The sequence below is a fragment of the Elaeis guineensis genome, chromosome 2 (assembly GCF_000442705.2).
Source record: "Elaeis guineensis isolate ETL-2024a chromosome 2, EG11, whole genome shotgun sequence".
Taxonomy (NCBI): Eukaryota; Viridiplantae; Streptophyta; class Magnoliopsida; order Arecales; family Arecaceae; genus Elaeis; species Elaeis guineensis.
Genome location: NC_025994.2, coordinates 91961048 through 91979314, shown reverse-complemented (window position 1 = coordinate 91979314; position 18267 = coordinate 91961048). Strand labels below are relative to the sequence as shown.

Sequence of the window (18267 nt, the reverse complement as noted above, 5' to 3'; positions counted from 1 at the left end):
TACTATAATAATCTTTCAATGTGTTTGGAAGAGAATAATTTGGAAGATTCGGCTACTTGTTTGTGGGGCCTGCTTGACACCGACAGCGCTGCCAACCTTCCTTTCCGTTCTGTCTTCGCAAGTCAAAGTCAACGTCACCAGAAAAGAACCGATTCATCCGACGGTCCAAACAACCGAGCACTGGGCCCACGAGGGTATTTTCGTAATTTTTCCTGAAATCTTGTACGAATGCTTCTTATTGCTCACGCTACCCTGCACTGAGAAAATAAAAATTATTCAAGAAAAAAATATGAGAACTTAAAGAAACCAGAACCTTCTTTAATAATTTCTTTTCTTTACCGAGCTCTTGCTTTTTCTTGGATTCGGTCACCGCCGCGGGTATTAACTGCTCAAACTCTTTGTCCATCCCTCAATCGGCCCCCAATCTTTCTTGACACCAACCCTAACCCTAATTCCAGTTCATGATTCCGGATCTGACTTCTTCTCCGTTGAACACTGTCAGGGATTGATGCACCAAACATGGTATGTTCCTCAAATCACACTTCATCTTCTTTTTGACATGCAGCATTTTGTCTTTTTGGACTATTTGCCCTTCCTCGAAGTTATTTCCCATGTTCATGATGATGTTGGTCCACATACAATCGAGCCTATTTCTTGCATTTTTTTAGGTGTTTTGGGTTTTATTGGTTGTGTTCTATGTGTTGTTTTTTCGATGGGTCTGTTTTCTTGCTGATGTCGAAAGATCACATTCGTATTTACTGAAATTAAGAAATTGTTGTGTTTAGCGTTATGTTTTGGTGGATGGAATCAGATTTCTTTGTTTTTTTTTTTTTAAAATGCCATTTGGTCTGACAAGATATTAAGCTTTGCATGGGCTTACAATGTACCTATAAAAGGATTTTCTGGCTAAGGTATATGTAAAATTGCAACTTGCAATCACCTCTGTATGGGAATTTTTTTTGAACTTGGCAAAAGAATATCCTGTAACTTGCTCATCAGATATAGATAGTGTACCACATTGATATAGATCTGGGCCAAAAGGATGCTGTTGGGATTAATAACAAGTTATGTAGATAATATTAACAACAGTAAGTTACTCATTCGAGATTTCTGGAGGGAAAAAAGAAAAAAACTCATTTGGGCTTCCCGAGTTGCAATTATACTGTTAACATAGAATATGACCTGTCTTTCTAATAAAAAACCCCAAGCTGATTGGTAAGGAATTTCTTCAAATTTGACTTACTAAAGATTTCTGATGATTGCAAATATTTCGATCAGGAATTTTGCAGAATGCTGCCTTTATATTCTTAACATGGAATAACTATGATCTGACTAGCAGCCTTTGTTTCTGTTTTTTTGCCCCAGTTGTATTTCCATATTTAATGACAAAGAGAAGAACAAAAGACCTTTAAATAAAGAAAAGCTGGTTTTTTAAACCTTGGAAGCAAAGAACATAAAATGAACGAAGTGAAAATTTAATTTGATGGAGTGAACAATGAATTCATTGCCCTGCAAAATTAACAGTGGAACAGGAAATAAGAGGGCAGTTTGACAATAAGTTCGACTCGATGAGTTAACAGCCTCTGCTTGAGTTCCTAATTGATTTTGACAAGCGAGTGATTATAAAAATAATTATAATCCTTCATAAGGGAAAACTAGTTAAGTAAAAAGCTACAACTGAACCTGTCTCCTGGAAAAAAAAAAGAGAGAAAAACTTATAATTCATTATATCAGAGAGAGAGAGAGAGAGAGAGAGAGAGAGAGAGAGATCTCCATTTGCATAGAGAGAAACTCAACCCTTTCTTTGATTGCCATGTTATGTTTCGCCGATCTACAGTTAGCATTTTGTGTTTAGGCCGCCCATAAATGGTTTTGTTTTTTATCCATGCTTATCCCATTTTTTTTACACACTTGCAAACAGGCCAGGGATTAAACATAAGTAGAAATAAATCCAGGGGGTGGATTTACAAGATTAACAGCTGTATCATAGACAAAATTTATATATTTTCTACTATGATGGCACCCCTTTGCTAAATCTAAATCTGTTTATATGAATCATTATCGTAAATAAGTTGTTTCAAAGTGTGTGCCTGAGTAGATGAAGTTTTGTGCAGGAAAGAGAAGCAAAGAAGGAGGCTTTCAGGAAGTATCTAGAGTCCAGTGGTGTTCTTGATGCTCTGACTAAAGGTTTTCATCCATCTTCGTTGGGTTTGTTTTGTTTCAGCAAATCAGTTCAGATATTTGGTAATCACTATTATTGTTAATTTCCATTCTGTATTTTCCTTGCAGTACTAGTTGCATTATATGAAGAAAATGACAAGCCTCAATCTGCAGTTGAGTAAGTTCTCTGATTATGTTAGTCTGAACATTAAATTCACAAAAATCATGCTTTTTTATTTTTTCTGGGACACAAAAATAAAGCTTACGTGGAGATTCTGGCTTGAGTATTTTTGGTAAGGAAGATTTATAATGAAATTCAGCTATGTAGCTTAAGGGGGCAAACTATGTACCTTGATGAAGCAGCATGAGTGTGAATTTGGGACTCCAAACCTTTTTTTTTTTTTCCTGTCTTGAAGGAAGTGTAGAGAGGCTTCTTCCTTAAGTGACAAAAACAAATATTTCCTAGAGAAAAAAAAAATTCAATCCTATATGGCCAGTTGCCTAAGGAAATGGATATTGAATTATCGAAAGAGTTCTTTCTAATTCTACACGAGAAAGCCTATATGAAGAAAACCTCAAGTTCCACTTATACCTTCCTTCAGGAAAAAGCTTCCATGTTTTACTTTCTACAGATTTGTACTGCAGCAGTTATTTCTTATCTTTTTTCTGCCTTTAAAAAGGAAATAAAGTTAGATTTCTTACGTTTGATGTAATGAGAGTGAAAAATCTTTCATTTGCCAGGTTTGTTCAACAGAAATTAGGAGGCCCATCAGTTTCTGAATATGAAAAGCTACAAGCTGAGAAGGCAGATTTGCAATTAAAGTATGACGAGCTCTTGGCAGCTCACAGAGAAACATGCAGAGAGGTAAATTTTATGTTATGAATAATAATATATTTCTATTTACCTAAAGCAACTGCCAAGATAGTAAGATAGACCTGCATATGTTGTATTAGAACATACAAATAGAACATATAATTAACTTGTATTTAGCATGGATGCTGGCAATAAATTCTTTCTTATTTACTGTTGAATGCTTCATCAGTTCTTTTAGCTGTTACAATGTATGGCTGACTAACTGTTTTCTCCACCAACTGTCATCACAATGATATTCATCTGATTTTGGTAATGTGTGAAATGGTCCTCTCGTTTTCTCTCAAAAAAGAAATGGTCCTTTCAATTCCATATATACATTACATTACACATAGCATGGATGCATGTAACTTTGTCTCAGAAATTTGGCATTGTTAAATTTGTTAAATTCCCAGGACATTTCTGTTATGATGTCGAAATAGTTAGTTCTATGATGTTACTTTGAATTCTGCGCTATGATGGCCGGTAATGTTGTTTGGAGGATCCTGTCCTCATGTCAGATTGGTCTGTTAACATTAGGAAATTTTCATTTTCTTGATGCAAATATCCAGATTTCTGGATGTTCTGATGCTGCATTTTTGGCATTGGATAACTCTTCTACGTTTCAAGTTTGGCTGCTGATGTTGGGCCTGATGCAGTGCTAACTCAAGCATTGGTTTGTGTACTGGCATCAATATCTGACACTTGGGCTTAGGCACTGACCATCTTCCCACTGTTCTTAGCCTGATTTGACTATCATGCTTCATCCAGCAGATGTTTTGACAACTCCAAGGCTAGTTTGACCAGTTCATGGCTCCTCCTGGGTGCTTGGCACTCTCATTCATCTGTTTCCACCACCAGGTCTCTCATGCCCTGGCTCCATTGAGAAAGATGGACTTTGTTTGGACTTTGGACCACAGTGAAGTCGATAATTATATTGTTGCAAATAGTTGGTTAGGATTTGTTCAACAATGCATATAGCTTTAGTGGTTCTCAAGATTCCTGGTGGTCGGGTCTGCTAAGACAAAGACAGGTGGATTAATCTTCACATTGGGAGAAGCCACAAAAATCATGAAAGTTAATTAAGAGGACACCTGTTTGGCATGTCATTGCTATTGGTTGCTCTCATGATTTTGTGTCGATGGGCCTTCTTATGCAGGCAAAGTCAGATCCATGATTGACAGTGAGCCAAGCAATTAGTTGGTAATGAGCCACACTTTTAGAAGTTGACTACAAGTTAATGAAGTCAAGTTCAATTTGTGGCTCAATGTTAATTGCTTTAAGTCATCTGAAAAATTGATAGATATTCACTGTAAGATTCATAGGGAGGTTGATGCAAGATTTACCAAGTTGTATGGGGGATGGATGCCTTTTCCTTTTCTCTTTTCACTTTTTGACACTAGAAGACCTGCAGATTATTCATTCTTTGTGAAAGCTGATACCTCTATGATCAGCATACTAGATCCAAACTGGGGAATATTCAAACCTTAGGCATGGTATGGAGCAGATGGTGTTGGGGAATGTCCAAACCTTAGGCATGGTATAGAGCAGATGGTGTTGTGTGTTGCAACCGTGCTTCTTATTTTCCTTCCACAAAGTAGCCTGATACGGTGGTTGTAAAATTTTAGCTGGAATGCCTTCAAGTGTCATGAGTTTTGCTCTTGTATACCTTTAGACAATGAAGAAAAATTGAAGAAAGATAAAAAATTGAAAGAAATCTTTGTTTTATTTCTTAAAATGACCGACCTTGTATTGTCTTTACAATTTGTGTTTGTTTTTTTTTTTTTTGTCTAATCTTATTGCAGCTCGAGGAACTTAAGAACTCAAAGCTCATAGCAACTGGCAAGGAGACTGAAGATGGAGACAACAATAAAGGGTGAATAGTAAAGAATTTCAAGAAATAGTACACACTGCATCTTAACAAAATTCATCATTTGTCTGAAAGAATTTAATTTGCATTCCACCGATCCTCAGAATGGCTAATTGTCTACTGGTTTATTACAGCTAAAGGTCATTTTCCTCATTTTTATTTTGCTTCATCCATCTTTTCAACTACGTATTATCACTTAACTAAACAGGCCATGGATACGAGTGTTGTTCCATTATCAGCTTGAGAGTTGAACTCATTGTCTTGATTTAGAAGCCAGTTTCCTTGGCTGTATAGATCATCTTGACTCCCAATGAGATGATGAAAATGTAGTCCCAGACTTTTTCATTTTTGCCCCTTGATCAAAAGCAGGTGTAATTTTATTATCCAGTCTTTTCCCCAAACTACGTGGTTTCCTTCACATAAATTACTTTTCAGTGAGACTATTTATCAGAATTATGTTTTACTTACAAGTAGCCATACCAGTCTGATCCCTCTCTGACCAGTATGTATCAAGGGCACAATTGCAACCATGTTATGTGAGAATAGATACCATCAGCGAAGCGTGAAATATCTATGCATGCCAAAAGGTCCAAAGCTAAGGAGCTTTTCATTGCATTCCATTTGACCATCCGACCTTTCATTTTGTAAAATGATGGGCTGCTGTTGTCCAATCCATGATGTCCACAAATTCACCATTTGCAGTCGCAGCTACCTCAAGAAGCTTCCTTCTAGTGCCGTGTGTATGAATGGCCTTTTTAGCCATAGCTAGAACCGGGCAAAAATTATGTACCTGACGTTTGTTAGGCTTTGTTTACAGCAATGGCCGATGCTGCAACTCTCTCTCTCTCTCTCTCGTTCTAAGGTGGTCTTTATTTAAGGACCATAACAAGGTACCAGAGTAAGGCAAAGCCCATGATGAAACTGGCAGGCGAGTCAAATTATAAAGGTTTTTCAAGAACCAAGTAAATTAGGGGGTGTTTGGTTGGAGGGAGTTGGGATTTGGAATGAAAATGGGTGATTTTCATTCTGACCATTGGTTGGAAGGAATTTCATTCCAATTTTAATTTTAAGACTTGGTTTGTAAAACTCAATTTCTACTCTCTCTCTCTCTCTCTCTCTCTCAAAGGTTAAAATTTTTGTTTCAATTCTGATTCCGGTCATGAATCAAATGTTTCGAAGAATTTAACCATTCCGATTTCAATTTCAATCCATTTTGATTTTAATTGTGAATCAAACATCCCTTGGACGTCTGGCATAGATTGACAGGAAAAGGGGTATAGAACCATCCTATTCCGCTGGCACAAGAGTGGGCTGTATTAGATCCTATGGTAGTTGCAGTTATTTTGAGGGCCAATTGGCATAGATTGACAAAAAAAAGGAGTATAGAACCACCTTATTCCGCTGGGACAAGAGTGGGCTGTATTAGATCCTATGGTAGTTGCAGTTATTTTGAGGGCCAAGAAGACAGCATCTTCATCAGGCTCCTCTTCCTTTTGTGCTTCACCTGCACTTCCGGTGAACAGGTATGCAAACAAGAGCAGCAAACAAAGGTGGAGTAACAAAAAGGCTGTTGGTTTTTGGTGGTGGACATTGGTTCGGTAATGATTGGAGCCGCACTTAATCCTGGTGAGGCCACTTCTTCCATGTTCCCCTGCGCTCACATGATGATAAAGAGTATTCCTTTGTTACTGGTTATTACATAGTCTAGTCTAAATCTGAAGATGGAAAGCCATCCCTTGCTTGCAAGTATTTGTAAATTGACAGAGGTTTGACGGCATCTGTAATGCGGGTGTTTGTACATTTATTTCCCCTGCACTCACGTGCTTACAGATGCTCTTGAGACGGAAATTTAGACCTCAGTTAGTATGTTTATGCGTGGCATCTAACCATATCAGCATCTTCTGCAACTCCCTTAAAAGTCTTTTAAGGTAGCTATTCCTTTAATTAGTGGCAGCCATTATGAAGTGGCTTCCACTTCTTCTCCATGATAAGTGTTTTGGATCATGGAAGAAATCGTGGTGCTGCCGGATCAAGTTTCACTTTATTTTACTATTTGCTGCGGGCGTAACTGCTTATAATTGATATCCAATAGAGTTGGATTGCGAAAATCAAGAACGACTTCATATGAAAGTTTGCAAGTTTTTTTAGTCAGATTATAAGAAGCATTATCGCAGAACAGTAACATAAAATCAAGACCTTAAAAGAAGCTATTTTCATGCATACACAGAGCGAACATCAATCCATCGTTTGCAAAATGAAAGCTGATCAAAATGCGAGGAAATGAAAGCTGTTCTCTGCACTCATTGTAGTGCTTAACATGTACAAAATAAAAGTAAGGGAAAAAAGATCTCCAAATGACAGCCCAGAGAGAAAAAATAGAGTGTTAAGTAGAGAGTAGAACTAAAGGGGCTATGAACATTAGATTTTAGTTAAACTACCTGTGTGTTGTGGGGAGAGGCTTCAACGAGGAACTGAAGGGTGGGTTGGACGAAAGCAAATGGAAACCCGAGTTTGAAGCAAAGGGGCGCGCTCCGGTAACGGACCCCTCCAACTGCCTCAGCGCTGGTAATTAAATTTAATAATAAAAAGCAGACATAAATCTCGGGGGGAAAAAAGAAATTATTATTATTTGTTTGATGAAAAAGAAAAGAAGTTATTGTGGTTCTCAAACAAGGGATATCTAATTTATTGGGCAAGCCTATTTGTGAAGCACCTTTTGATTTGAGTACTTGCAATGATGCCCTCCAAGGTTTTATTTTCTAGGTCATGACATTGACCATGCAACAAAAATTAGTTGTGAATAGAATGGTTTGAAGTGACAACAACTATTAATTCAGTTGGTTGGCACCTCTCCTTGCTCTTGGATGAGGTCCACTAGTCAAATATTGCTTAAAAATCATGAAAAACGTTGTATGATTTAAAGTAACTGGGTGTTGTTCTATTAATTACATTCCACTGCATAGCAACTGGATCCAGAGATTATTGAATCATGGATGATGGTGCTTCTCCACGTATTCCGTCTTGCATCAGTATGATGCAGGTAAGTATTCCTCTCTTTCTTTTATTGAAAAAAAAAAGAGTAGGTCTGTAGTGATGTGGGACCATGTTGTTGACAAATGATGCGTGTACTACTCAGTCATTTATCAGCTTGGATGATGGTGCATCTCCAAGTATTCCGACATGGATAAGTATAATGTGGGGAGTATTTTTTTGTTTCTTTTTTTAAAAAAAATAAAGATATATTTGATTCATGATCGAAATTAAAATTAAAATCAAAATGAATTAAAATGAGAATTAGAATGACAATATCTCCTAATGTATTTAACTGATAACTGAAATCGGAATCAGAATTAGAATAGAATTTAAATTTTAAGAGAGCGTAAAGATTGGATTTTGAGAGATTAGAGTATTTTCATTCTCCTTAAAGATCAAAATAGAAATGAGACCCTCCTCGTCAAGTAATTAGAATTGGAGTTACTCATACCCATTCCCATTCTAAAGTTTAACTTTCTGTAAACAAACATAACCTAAGTTCCTAGTGTAGCGAGACTCTGCAGTTAGTTGGCCAGCAATGCATGCACCGTTTGGTCATGTGGCCCAATTTATCATCCTGTGGATATACAGTCATCCATGTATTTATGGAAAAAAGTTTAAAAAAGGCCTCAAAGACCAGTGTGGAGGCTCCTATATCTAATTTAGCTTAGATTTGGGGATCATAGATTATAGGACATTGTGACTTCGTTGAGACAACTAGCTTTATCTATTAAACATAGATGATGAGGATGAACAAGTAAAATAGGGTCAAGGGCCAACATCCCATAAATCAAGCTGAGGCATCATCTTTGATGCTGTTATGAGATTATGCAGATAGATGATGGTGCATGCAAGCAGATATGTATTAAAATACAATGAGATACCAGTTCATGATTCAGCAATCTAATCATGTGGTTTAACCAACAATCCTTTAGATGCCAAGGTCATGTATAACTGCAACTTAGGAAATCTGATAGGGCCAATCCTCGAGAACAATCTGATTTACGTATACACCAGCATTTGATGATTGCCTGAATTCAGAAAAAGTATCAGCTTGGCTAGGTCATTGCAGCTGACCTATAATCGCCTGGAAATTGTGAACAAAGCTCATATATATATATATATATATATATATATATATATATATATATATATATATATATATATATATATATATATATATATATATATATATATATATATTATGATACTAAAAAGCAAAGCAGATGCTCTACTTCTCAATTTAGCAACCTTTCCTAAAAGAGGTGAAAAAAAACAAGACTTTATATTACATACTAAACACATGCGATATCCTTTGGTACCTGCAAGCAACTTGACCCTTTGGGTCAAATGAAACACTCATAGGCACCTCCATGCCACAGCATAATCTCTTTGCACGTGTGCTCTGTAACCAGACAGCTCTATCGATTCTATGTCTTTGACCCCACAAGCCAAGTAATGCTAACTCGGATATCATAATGCCTAGTAAAATACCTCCATGACACGGCATATCCGTTGTGCCATTAATTTGCCACCATGCTGTCTTTCAAGAATACATAGATCAAACCCATATGATATAACTGTGCACTATAATGCATGAGCCTCAAAGGCAAAACATCCTCTAGTGTCATTCAGCTAAACCACTAAGCTAACATGCCTCGCAACCCCTAGAAGCATGGTTGACCATTCATGTCCAAGCCCCGATCCCACCATCCAAGCTTTGCACAAGCTCCTTTACCACATATCGGCATTCTATCCTCAACATGCTTTCCCATCCACAGCTATATTGCTCGACCATGTTCATGGTGTCCAACTACTAGTAATAGTACTTGCACATCATTCATACTGCCCAACATTCATTGTTCACAGCCTACTTACACGTCACTATGCATTGCCATAGTACTAGAATCCAAATTTGTCCATCAAATAAATATTATTAAAAGATAAACTCCTTCACCATATTATCCTCTCCTTAACATGATCTATTTCGTTGTCCTTGATCCTTAGGCCAGCTCTAACAATATGTTCCAACCGATATTCCATTAGCCACACTTGTGCTCCATCGCCATTGGCTCTTATAGGTCCCATGAGACGTCAAATTATATAATGCCCATGAGACTTGTCTTCAAGATAGGGCACCCCTGCCCAACTCGTCTCCAATTACTTCTGCACTCCACCACAGAGATCAAGTATACGAAGAATAGATTGAATAACTCCCCAAGATAAAGTTTCACAGAAATACTTGACACGCAGAAGCGGCCAACTCGTCCTACCAACATAGCATTGGACTCCTTTGTGCAAGACCATCCAGGTGTGGCGTTGCCTTGACCTATAATTGTGCCCTGGATCTGGGAAGTCGTATGCCCCCTCCAGACTTGATTAGCTTAAATGATTGGATTAACGTTCAGGCTTAAATGTTAGGTTTACAACCTAGCCGCTGGCAGCCCACTTGGACGTCGGGAACCGACGGATCCCGGCGGATAGCTGGCGAGCAAAATTAATCGGCGTGGTTGGTTCCGAGAACTCCGGCAGGAGAGGCAGCATTCATGGCCGCGGCCTTTTATCCCGGCACTCCCAGAAACGCGGAGCATGTCCTGCTCCCAGAATACAACGATCTCTCTCCTGGTCACAGCCTGGTTGAACGTGGCTCGTAGCCAATTGGCAACGGCCACCATCGAGGGAGGTGTTGTCTCGTACCTCCTTCTTGGACAACATCTAGCGACATGTGCCCACGTCCTCTGCAGTGCACCATCCTAAGTCGCCAGCTTGTCGAAGCCAGGCGGAGGCGGTGAAGCACCCTGCTGCATTTCTTCCCCCGGCTTGTTGGAGGCCACCCGGCTGTTGGCCAGGAGCCTGCCACCGCGCACCCCTCGCTCGCTTTCACGAATAGCCATCAACCATCAACACCTCCCTTTCCACTTTCCCAGAAGAGGCACAAACTCTCTATTTTTCTTTTCTTCTTCTTTTTTTTTTTTTTTTTTTTGTTGTCGGTAAATAGGTACAAACTCCTTCCGAAAACCCAGTTCCATTCACTATCACAATAGCATTCTGTGTCTGAAGGATCAGAAATATATTAGACAGGTGTTACAAAAAAAAAAAAAAAAATTCCTTAATAAATCAATTTGCAACTCTTCAAGTACAATAGAAATGTATAAATTTGCAACTCATACAAACAGATGCAGGATGCATTATTCAGCAGTCATGCCATTTGAGTGATCTTCAGAACTAAAGACCAGACACCGAACGAACTTTTGCATATTCATCTGTTAATCTGTCACAGAATTTGTAGTACAATGGGGAACTATTCAAGTCCCCGGTAATTCCACAACCCTCTATTGGTTGTTCTGTATACCACTTCAGTGTTGTCCTTGAAAATACATGCCGTTTACACAGCTCCGACTCTACAATGTTCTCGATCCCTGCTAGTTCAGAAGCCAGAACATGTCAGGACGCAGAAGGTTCCAGTCTAATACAATTTGACTCAAACAAGATGAAGCACAAAGAAGTCTTACCATAGAAAATTCTTTGCTATGAACTATTCTTGCGTTTGGGTGGAGAAACCTGTCTTTCCATGGTTTTCTCAATAGAAGGCACCATTTCATGAACAAGTTTAACAGATTCTGAAAGTCTATTTAAAAGGTTCACCAAAGCTATAACTTCATTTCGTTGCAGCTGCAGCTGAAAGCCAAACACAAATTCTGCTATCAGATACAGAACCATGGTTGCAAGAACATATGGGAATTCACAAAAATGTTACTGACTGATGTATCATTTCCTTCACAGTATGCCAAAGAAACTACATTAGTCACCTCAAAGGAACCAGAAACATGAAACCTACACACGCACACGCACACACAAAAAAATGGAAAAGAAAAGAAAAAAAGAGAGGTACAAAAAAGAAAAAAAAAAAAAATCTTTGGGGGCACTTACAGACCAAAAAGAATTTGGAAGAATGGAAAACCAAAAATGCAACCCAATTATGAAAGCATACAAGAACATGACATTGCTACACACAAGAACATGGCATGGCTTTTACATATACAGAAAGTATTTGAATTTATTAGGATCAAGATCAAGTCACACTTGACACCATCTAGAGCTTATTACATCTGACATGAAACAATGTTGAGCATCCTCCTTTATAAGAAGCGTAATTCAGTTAAACAACTATATAAGTAAATGGTAAAACATTAAAAAAAAAAAAAAAAGAAGAAAAGCACACGAAAGTGAACCTACTCAAGCCTCCTTGACAGCTTGATCCTACTAGCATCACATAAGATCTACAGATATCTACTTATTATAAAGATGGAAAGGTCCTTGCGGCATGGTTCATGGAATAAGTAAATGAGGGGCACTAAATGTATACAATTCTTTCAGTAAATGAATGTGCACACAATTACTTTAGCAATAGTAATGGTAAGGGCGATAAATCAAGCTTGCTGAGTCACAATCCAAGTTTCTGGGCTGTAAATTGATGATGCATACTTAATGTTATGTTTTCTTTTGCTTGTGAAAGAAACATAAACATCTTCCTACTGTAAAAGGTACAACAATAACACGAAAGTGACTTACAGGCTGACTCATGAGGTTTTGGCCATTGACTGAAAACAGGATCTTCAGTGCAGTGCCAAGACCAAGAACTTGAAGCTTTCCCCAGAGACGGCATTTCTCACATCCAACACAATCCATCAATGCACTACAATTTACTAAGAAACTGGTTAGATTAACATGATCTAGGCTTTTGGGACACCATGACATGGAGTTCAAGGTTCGAACCTTATATTTCTGAATTGCTTTTTGATCTGCTGCTTCAGTTCAGGCCCACTTTCACCTTGCCAGAGTTTGGCTTCATCAAATGGTAGTGGGCAAGCAGCTTGTATCTTGGGATTATAAACTAGCTGCCTCACCAGTGATTGTGTTCTCAGATCTTCTTCTAAGTTGCCCGTGTTATATTCAGCTTGTTCCAAATAATCTGCAGCCTGAAACACATCAAGAGGAGCAACATTGTAAGGATAGAGAGCAAACCTCCCACCAAAAGGAAAGATAAATCATGCAAAAGTTTATTAAGTGTGAATAATTGACGTTGCATAAAAGTAAAATCATGCAACTTATATTAAGATCACTTCCTTTATCTATCTGATCAGACATCGTCTTTTTACTTTCTCACATCTATCCTTTATCAAAGAGCATGCTTTACCTTGGGAGAGACATACAATGTAAACACACAAGCATGAAAATCTTTATAATAAAAACATCAATGCCCTCTCACTTTCAAGCAAGAGGTCAGGTCTCGAGCCTTGAAGCGGTGTTTCCCTCAACACTTCAACCCCAGCCCACCAGGGCATATTCCCGGAGTAACAAATCACAAACTCACAAGCAGTAGTCTAAGACTGCCCAGGCACCTAATAGGGTACTAGCAGGGTGTCTCTGGCATCCCTTACCTCAGGAAGTCATAATCACATAACGATACAAACATTCTATAGAATAAGGAGGGCAAAAAAACATGCATGCCACTTACCCTGCCTATATGCCTGACACCTGCAACAGATATGTACTAGAAGCATGGCATGTTTCCATGTCCAAGCTGGCAGCCAGCTGTTTTCTCTTCATTCTAACAGAATTGGTAGGAGTGGTAGATCTAGCACAGATCAGAAAGAGGTGTTGCACATACGGTAGCAGGTAGCAGCATCACAGTCACCCTGAATTTTTCCCATCATCAAATTTCCATCTTGACATTTCAATCATCATCTTTCTTGGTCTCGTATTCCACTCAAACTGAGTGTAAAACTCCCCTCACTATGCCTGCATAAAAGCCATGTCCCGTGCATGCTTATAACAGTTATCCTTTTTTGGCAGCTATATATAGCATAAGTACCTCTTTTTAGCTTTATCAAATGCTCCTGTTTCTAACTCTACCATTAGCATCCTCTTCTATGCCATGCTCATCATGTACATTCTTCACTGCTAACAATTCAATCCATAGGTTAATGTATAAATGCCTCACAAAATTTCAAGTCTTGATAGTATTCAGTGACCACATAACATGGCAGGTGCACATTTTGGTTCTTATCACATAGCATCCTACACATATCCCCAAAATCTTGATTGTAAAGGACCACACACAAATAAGTTAAAAATCCAACTTATATTAAAATTGAATGGTCTAATCTCTGCTATTATAACACAGATACTCTGAGCCTTTGATTGTGAGCCGTTACCCTCCTTCCACATGAAAAATCTGCCATTGCCCCTTGTTTTAATAAAAGAATGCACCTTCGCTCAGCTTTTTCTGAAGGCAGAGAAACTAAAGGACTGCATCAACTCAAAGTGAGAGTGCATTTATCAGATAGGGACCACAGCCGCTAGTGCTTCCTTTCATATAATCACAGCCATCCGTGATTACCCTTACATGCACATGCACATGCCCATACCAGTAACTTGTAACTTAAACATGAATGCAACTCCATACACAGAACTTTGCCCTTCCACTCTATCTAAACTCTCTCAAAGTATAGGGAAATCAAAGAGTACTTCTCATTAGCTTCATGATCTTATATATGGCAGATCCCTCTCTTGATCAAAGTTGCTTTCACCAGAAATTCAACACTGATTCACAAATAGCTGGCTTCAGGTTTTGAGTGGGTAGTTAAAATTTCTCAAAATTTGAACAATAAAGCCAACCCACATCTGGGATAAGGCTCACAAGTCAAGACCATGCATACAGAAAAATCCAAAACCAATATGTGAAAAATAAGGGGATAGACATTAAACAGATAGACATTTTTAAAATCATGAATGCTATGGTAGAAGGTGATCAGATGAAAGCACTAATATCATATAAACATCCCAAAGTTAAAAAGCAAAACTGCAGTGATTAAACAAATTTACCTTTGTAACCGCCCGGAGAACAAAAAGAAAGGTGAAGTACAAGTTACTGACACGATCTGGGTGCTTCAAAACACGTTCATAAAGCACGTCAAGATTTTGGCCCCACTGCAATCACGCAAGGGAAGAAAGATGTCAGGAAAAACTGTCACAAAATCTTTAATACAAGCAACTTTATTATGATTAGAAAATGCTGCAACAAGTTCAAGTAAGAGGCATAACCAAATTGCTAGCTTCATCAAGAAGATAATCAGAAGCTATGTGAACTGAAATTGAGGAATGCAGTCCTGAAATCAGCTTGTACAACACTCTTTTCTCCTGGCAAAATTCTCCTGAAGGATCTGAAGAAGTAGAAGGCAATAAGATCTTTAACAACCTATTCCAGTAAACCAACTAGTAGACTAGCAAGTAGCAACCATCCTATGCTGATTCAAGTTTTGCATAGTAATTTTTTAGTATCATAAGTCATAAATATCACATGTCACCGGATTCGGCCATGTGCGTCATGAATATATCATTGTTCTTTACACAAAGTACACCACCTAGTTGCATGAAGATTGTAAGTCTAAGATAGTTTGGAGGAGCCCCATACGAAGCTAATTCATAGTTACAAACTACCTGAAACTGCTCTGGCACATGCTGCTCAAGAAAATTTAAAAGCCTTTTATCTTTTCAATTTTGTTACAGAAAGATATCAGCTACCCTGTATAAGTTATGTTCCTCAGCATCTAAAATATATTAAATAAAAAAAAAATGTGAAAGGGCTATAGTGCATGACCATGACAAATGTACTGCCCATCATGGCACTTTGCACTTATCAACAAGGTGCTCTCTCTCTCTCTTCCTCCCTACAAAGAACTGCCAGACTGAATATTAATAAAATAGGATGATAATCCATAATCTAAATCATTAACTATTTTTAGTGTTCCAGATGTTAGAAAATCCTACAAAGAAATCTAAAGAAGAGATTAGTTATCAAATCCAGGTACCTGCATCCACCATTCACAGACAAATAAGAAATTTCTCTTGTAACATCATTGCTACAATGTCCTAACCTGCAATTCGCATTATGACAAGCATAAATTGGCACTATATGCATGGTTTTCTTTTCATTATAGTAAGCAAGAAGGATGGTTTAAATGAGCATCATACTTCACTCTCAAAGAGCTACTTTATTTGGACATTGGGGGATCACATATTGTGGACAACAGTGTGCAGAAGACAAAAAAAAAAATAGTTACAAGAAGATCATTTAAAGATTAATGTTGCCGAAGTACAAATTCTAGGTAGGCTCTTATTCAAACAATCAATTCAAATATTAGTTTCTCTTCAACACATTTCTTTATAATATATTTGTTAACATAGTTTGGCCTTCTCTAGACCTGCCAGTATGCTTCTTTAAATGTCCAAACCTCCACCTAATTGTGTATCTCATGTGCACTAGGGCATTTCTCTCTCAAGCAATCAAAAATCTTTTAGCTTCAAGAACATGCCATGTACAGAATAAAAGAAGCTATGACTCACGACTGAGAATATTTGCCAGTATAGACAAGTTAATTGAACTAACATTTTGGACAATTTTCAGTGTAAATAGCTTGCCATATCCGCCTAGCTGATGGACCTGCATAACCAGTGTAGCGCTCAGGGTTTAGCTGAAGGTTCGCATATGTCATCTCATCTGCAAAAGAAAAAAAGAAAAAAAAAAAAAAGCGGGGCATAAATTACCATTCACTATGGTAAACCAACTGCAATAATATAACAAGCATTGCAAACAAAATAAGGCAAACAAGGCATCATGCAGTACTGAAACTCTACCATTATCAGTTTCATCATCATGCGTCCATGGGTTGTCAATTTCAATCCACCCTCTGAAAACTTTTCTATCTAGTGTACGATCAACGGTAGCCTGTGGTTTTCCCTCCTGACAGATCAGATCATCAGCAGAAAGCCCTTGAAAGGGCTTCTTAAATGGCTCTGGAAACTCACTTTCTGGACACTCACAGACACTGCAATCCCGAAGACGGCACATCCCGTCATCAGGCCAGAATGGGCAGTCACACCACAGTTTAACCTACCATGATCATGGTATGTGATCACACAATAATCAGAAAACCGGAAAAGAAAAGACTATAAGCTCCAACATAACAAATTATCCTACTGTGCATAATAGCACTACCACGACCAGAATATCGGATATTAAAAGTAGTATTATACAGCTAGCTAAACAGAAAGGAATGCAAGAAAATTGAGAATGGAATCTCAAATTACTAATACAACTTATAAAATAAAATCCATGGACCATTTACCTTAAAGTATCGAAAGAATGGGGAGGCAACGAGATCCTGTAGTATCGGATGCAACACTTCATTGTTCAGAGAATCCACTGTTTCGTAATCACAACAACAATCCTCCACTATTCCCGTGTATCTCTTCGATTCCTGAGAAGAATTCATTCTTTAATTCACCAGCAAAAAATTCAAAACAAGAACCGTTCTTGCAATCTCATTCCCAAGACTCCAACTTTAACAAACCCCGCCCATCGATCCGACCAACTGAATCCCAATTAGATGAAAACATCATCATCAAGATTCAATCTTGGCGGAGGAAACAAGAACAGAGGCTTACGGAGCATTCGCAGGGCTTGTCGGTGATCCCGAAGAGGGTGATCTTGGGGGAGGTTCTCGACGTCACAGCCGTGGCTAGGAGGACGGCAATCAGAGCCCCCGCCGCCCAGCCCCACTTTCGTCCCGTCCAGCCGCCGGCTCCGCCGCCGCTGCGGTCTCCGCTCCCCATTGGAAATATCGAAGGAAACCCTAGGCTTCGATTCGTTCTCGAGAACGAACCCGTAGAAACCTTCAAATGAGAGTGGAAAAAAATCCTAGCTGAAAAGGTCACCGGAGTGGGGTTTTTATTTTCTTTGAGGAAGTTTCCACGGAGAGAGCGAGAGGTAGACGGAGACCCGGCTTTACGGTGTGTTGCCAAAAAAAAAAAAAAAAAAAAAACCCGGTTTGTACCAATAATAATAATAATAATAATGGCGGTTACCATAAACCGTTACAAAACTATATTTTCCAAAGTTAAGTAATTGCGTCATAAAATAATCATGAACTGAATTTTTATTTTTTAAAAACACCAAGTTATATTATTTTAAACGGTTTTGCTCTTAACCCCATAAAAACACAATAGCCTGTGAACGTATATCATACGTTCAAGAACTATGCTTTCTGTCTCTGAAAATATGCATTCATATAATATATGTGTTTATTAGTTGTTTAAAATAAGTATCCACAATAAAAAAATGTGTGCTCCCAAGTTAGCAACCAGAGGGCATTCGTTGAAGCCATATATTTTTCATGGAAAATATGTCAGGCTTGAGTTCAACATCCTTCTCAGTATTTTTCAAGCCATCATATCTTTCATACTTGGCTTACCAGCCTGATTAGAAGGTAAACCTGATACTTAAATTTCC

At 38.3% G+C, this 18267-nt stretch overlaps 2 protein-coding genes across 4 annotated transcripts; one reads left to right on the top strand and one right to left on the bottom strand.

Annotated features, from left to right (window-relative positions):
* Nucleotides 1–297: 297 nt before the first annotated feature.
* LOC105053213 (uncharacterized) lies at nucleotides 298–5039 on the top strand. 2 transcript variants are annotated; one of them, XM_010934312.4, is made up of 6 exons: nucleotides 298–378; nucleotides 459–522; nucleotides 2115–2187; nucleotides 2290–2338; nucleotides 2902–3025; nucleotides 4816–5039. In XM_010934312.4, exons 2-6 carry the CDS (start codon nucleotides 520–522, stop codon nucleotides 4888–4890), a joined length of 324 nt encoding a protein of 107 aa, XP_010932614.1. In that variant the 5' UTR covers nucleotides 298–378; nucleotides 459–519; the 3' UTR covers nucleotides 4891–5039. The 2 variants fall into 2 exon arrangements, with proteins under 2 accessions (XP_010932614.1, XP_073108285.1); XM_073252184.1 differs by having other exon boundaries at nucleotides 350–522.
* A 5979-nt stretch (nucleotides 5040–11018) lies between these two features.
* Nucleotides 11019–17760, bottom strand: LOC105053227 (endoplasmic reticulum oxidoreductin-1). 2 transcript variants are annotated; one of them, XM_010934323.3, is made up of 10 exons: nucleotides 17424–17757; nucleotides 17105–17236; nucleotides 16614–16869; nucleotides 16366–16476; nucleotides 15021–15139; nucleotides 14802–14906; nucleotides 12690–12892; nucleotides 12486–12609; nucleotides 11426–11591; nucleotides 11019–11332 (listed from the first exon to the last, which is right to left on the bottom strand). In XM_010934323.3, the coding sequence occupies exons 1-9, from the start codon at nucleotides 17589–17591 to the stop codon at nucleotides 11442–11444; spliced, it is 1368 nt and encodes a 455-aa protein (XP_010932625.1). In that variant the 5' UTR covers nucleotides 17592–17757; the 3' UTR covers nucleotides 11019–11332; nucleotides 11426–11441. The 2 variants fall into 2 exon arrangements, with proteins under 2 accessions (XP_010932625.1, XP_073108283.1); XM_073252182.1 differs by lacking the exons at nucleotides 11019–11332; nucleotides 11426–11591 and having other exon boundaries at nucleotides 12486–12619; nucleotides 17424–17760.
* Between the last annotated feature and the right edge of the window lie 507 nt (nucleotides 17761–18267).

What these genes read in the sequence shown, in the direction of transcription:
- LOC105053227 (XM_010934323.3), bottom strand. Translation starts at nt 17,591, where the DNA reads ATGGGGAGCGGAGACCGCAGCGGCGGCGGAGCCGGCGGCTGGACGGGA. An exon ending in CACTGAAAATTGTCCAAAAT is followed by an intron (nt 15,140 to 16,365) that starts GTTAGTTCAATT and finishes CTACTTCTTCAG; the next exon opens with ATCCTTCAGGAGAATTTTGC. An exon ending in TTGATGAAGCTAGCAATTTG is followed by an intron (nt 14,907 to 15,020) that starts GTTATGCCTCTT and finishes GCGTGATTGCAG; the next exon opens with TGGGGCCAAAATCTTGACGT.
- LOC105053213 (XM_010934312.4), top strand. An exon ending in TCTTGATGCTCTGACTAAAG is followed by an intron (nt 2,188 to 2,289) that starts GTTTTCATCCAT and finishes TTTTCCTTGCAG; the next exon opens with TACTAGTTGCATTATATGAA. An exon ending in AAGCCTCAATCTGCAGTTGA is followed by an intron (nt 2,339 to 2,901) that starts GTAAGTTCTCTG and finishes TTCATTTGCCAG; the next exon opens with GTTTGTTCAACAGAAATTAG.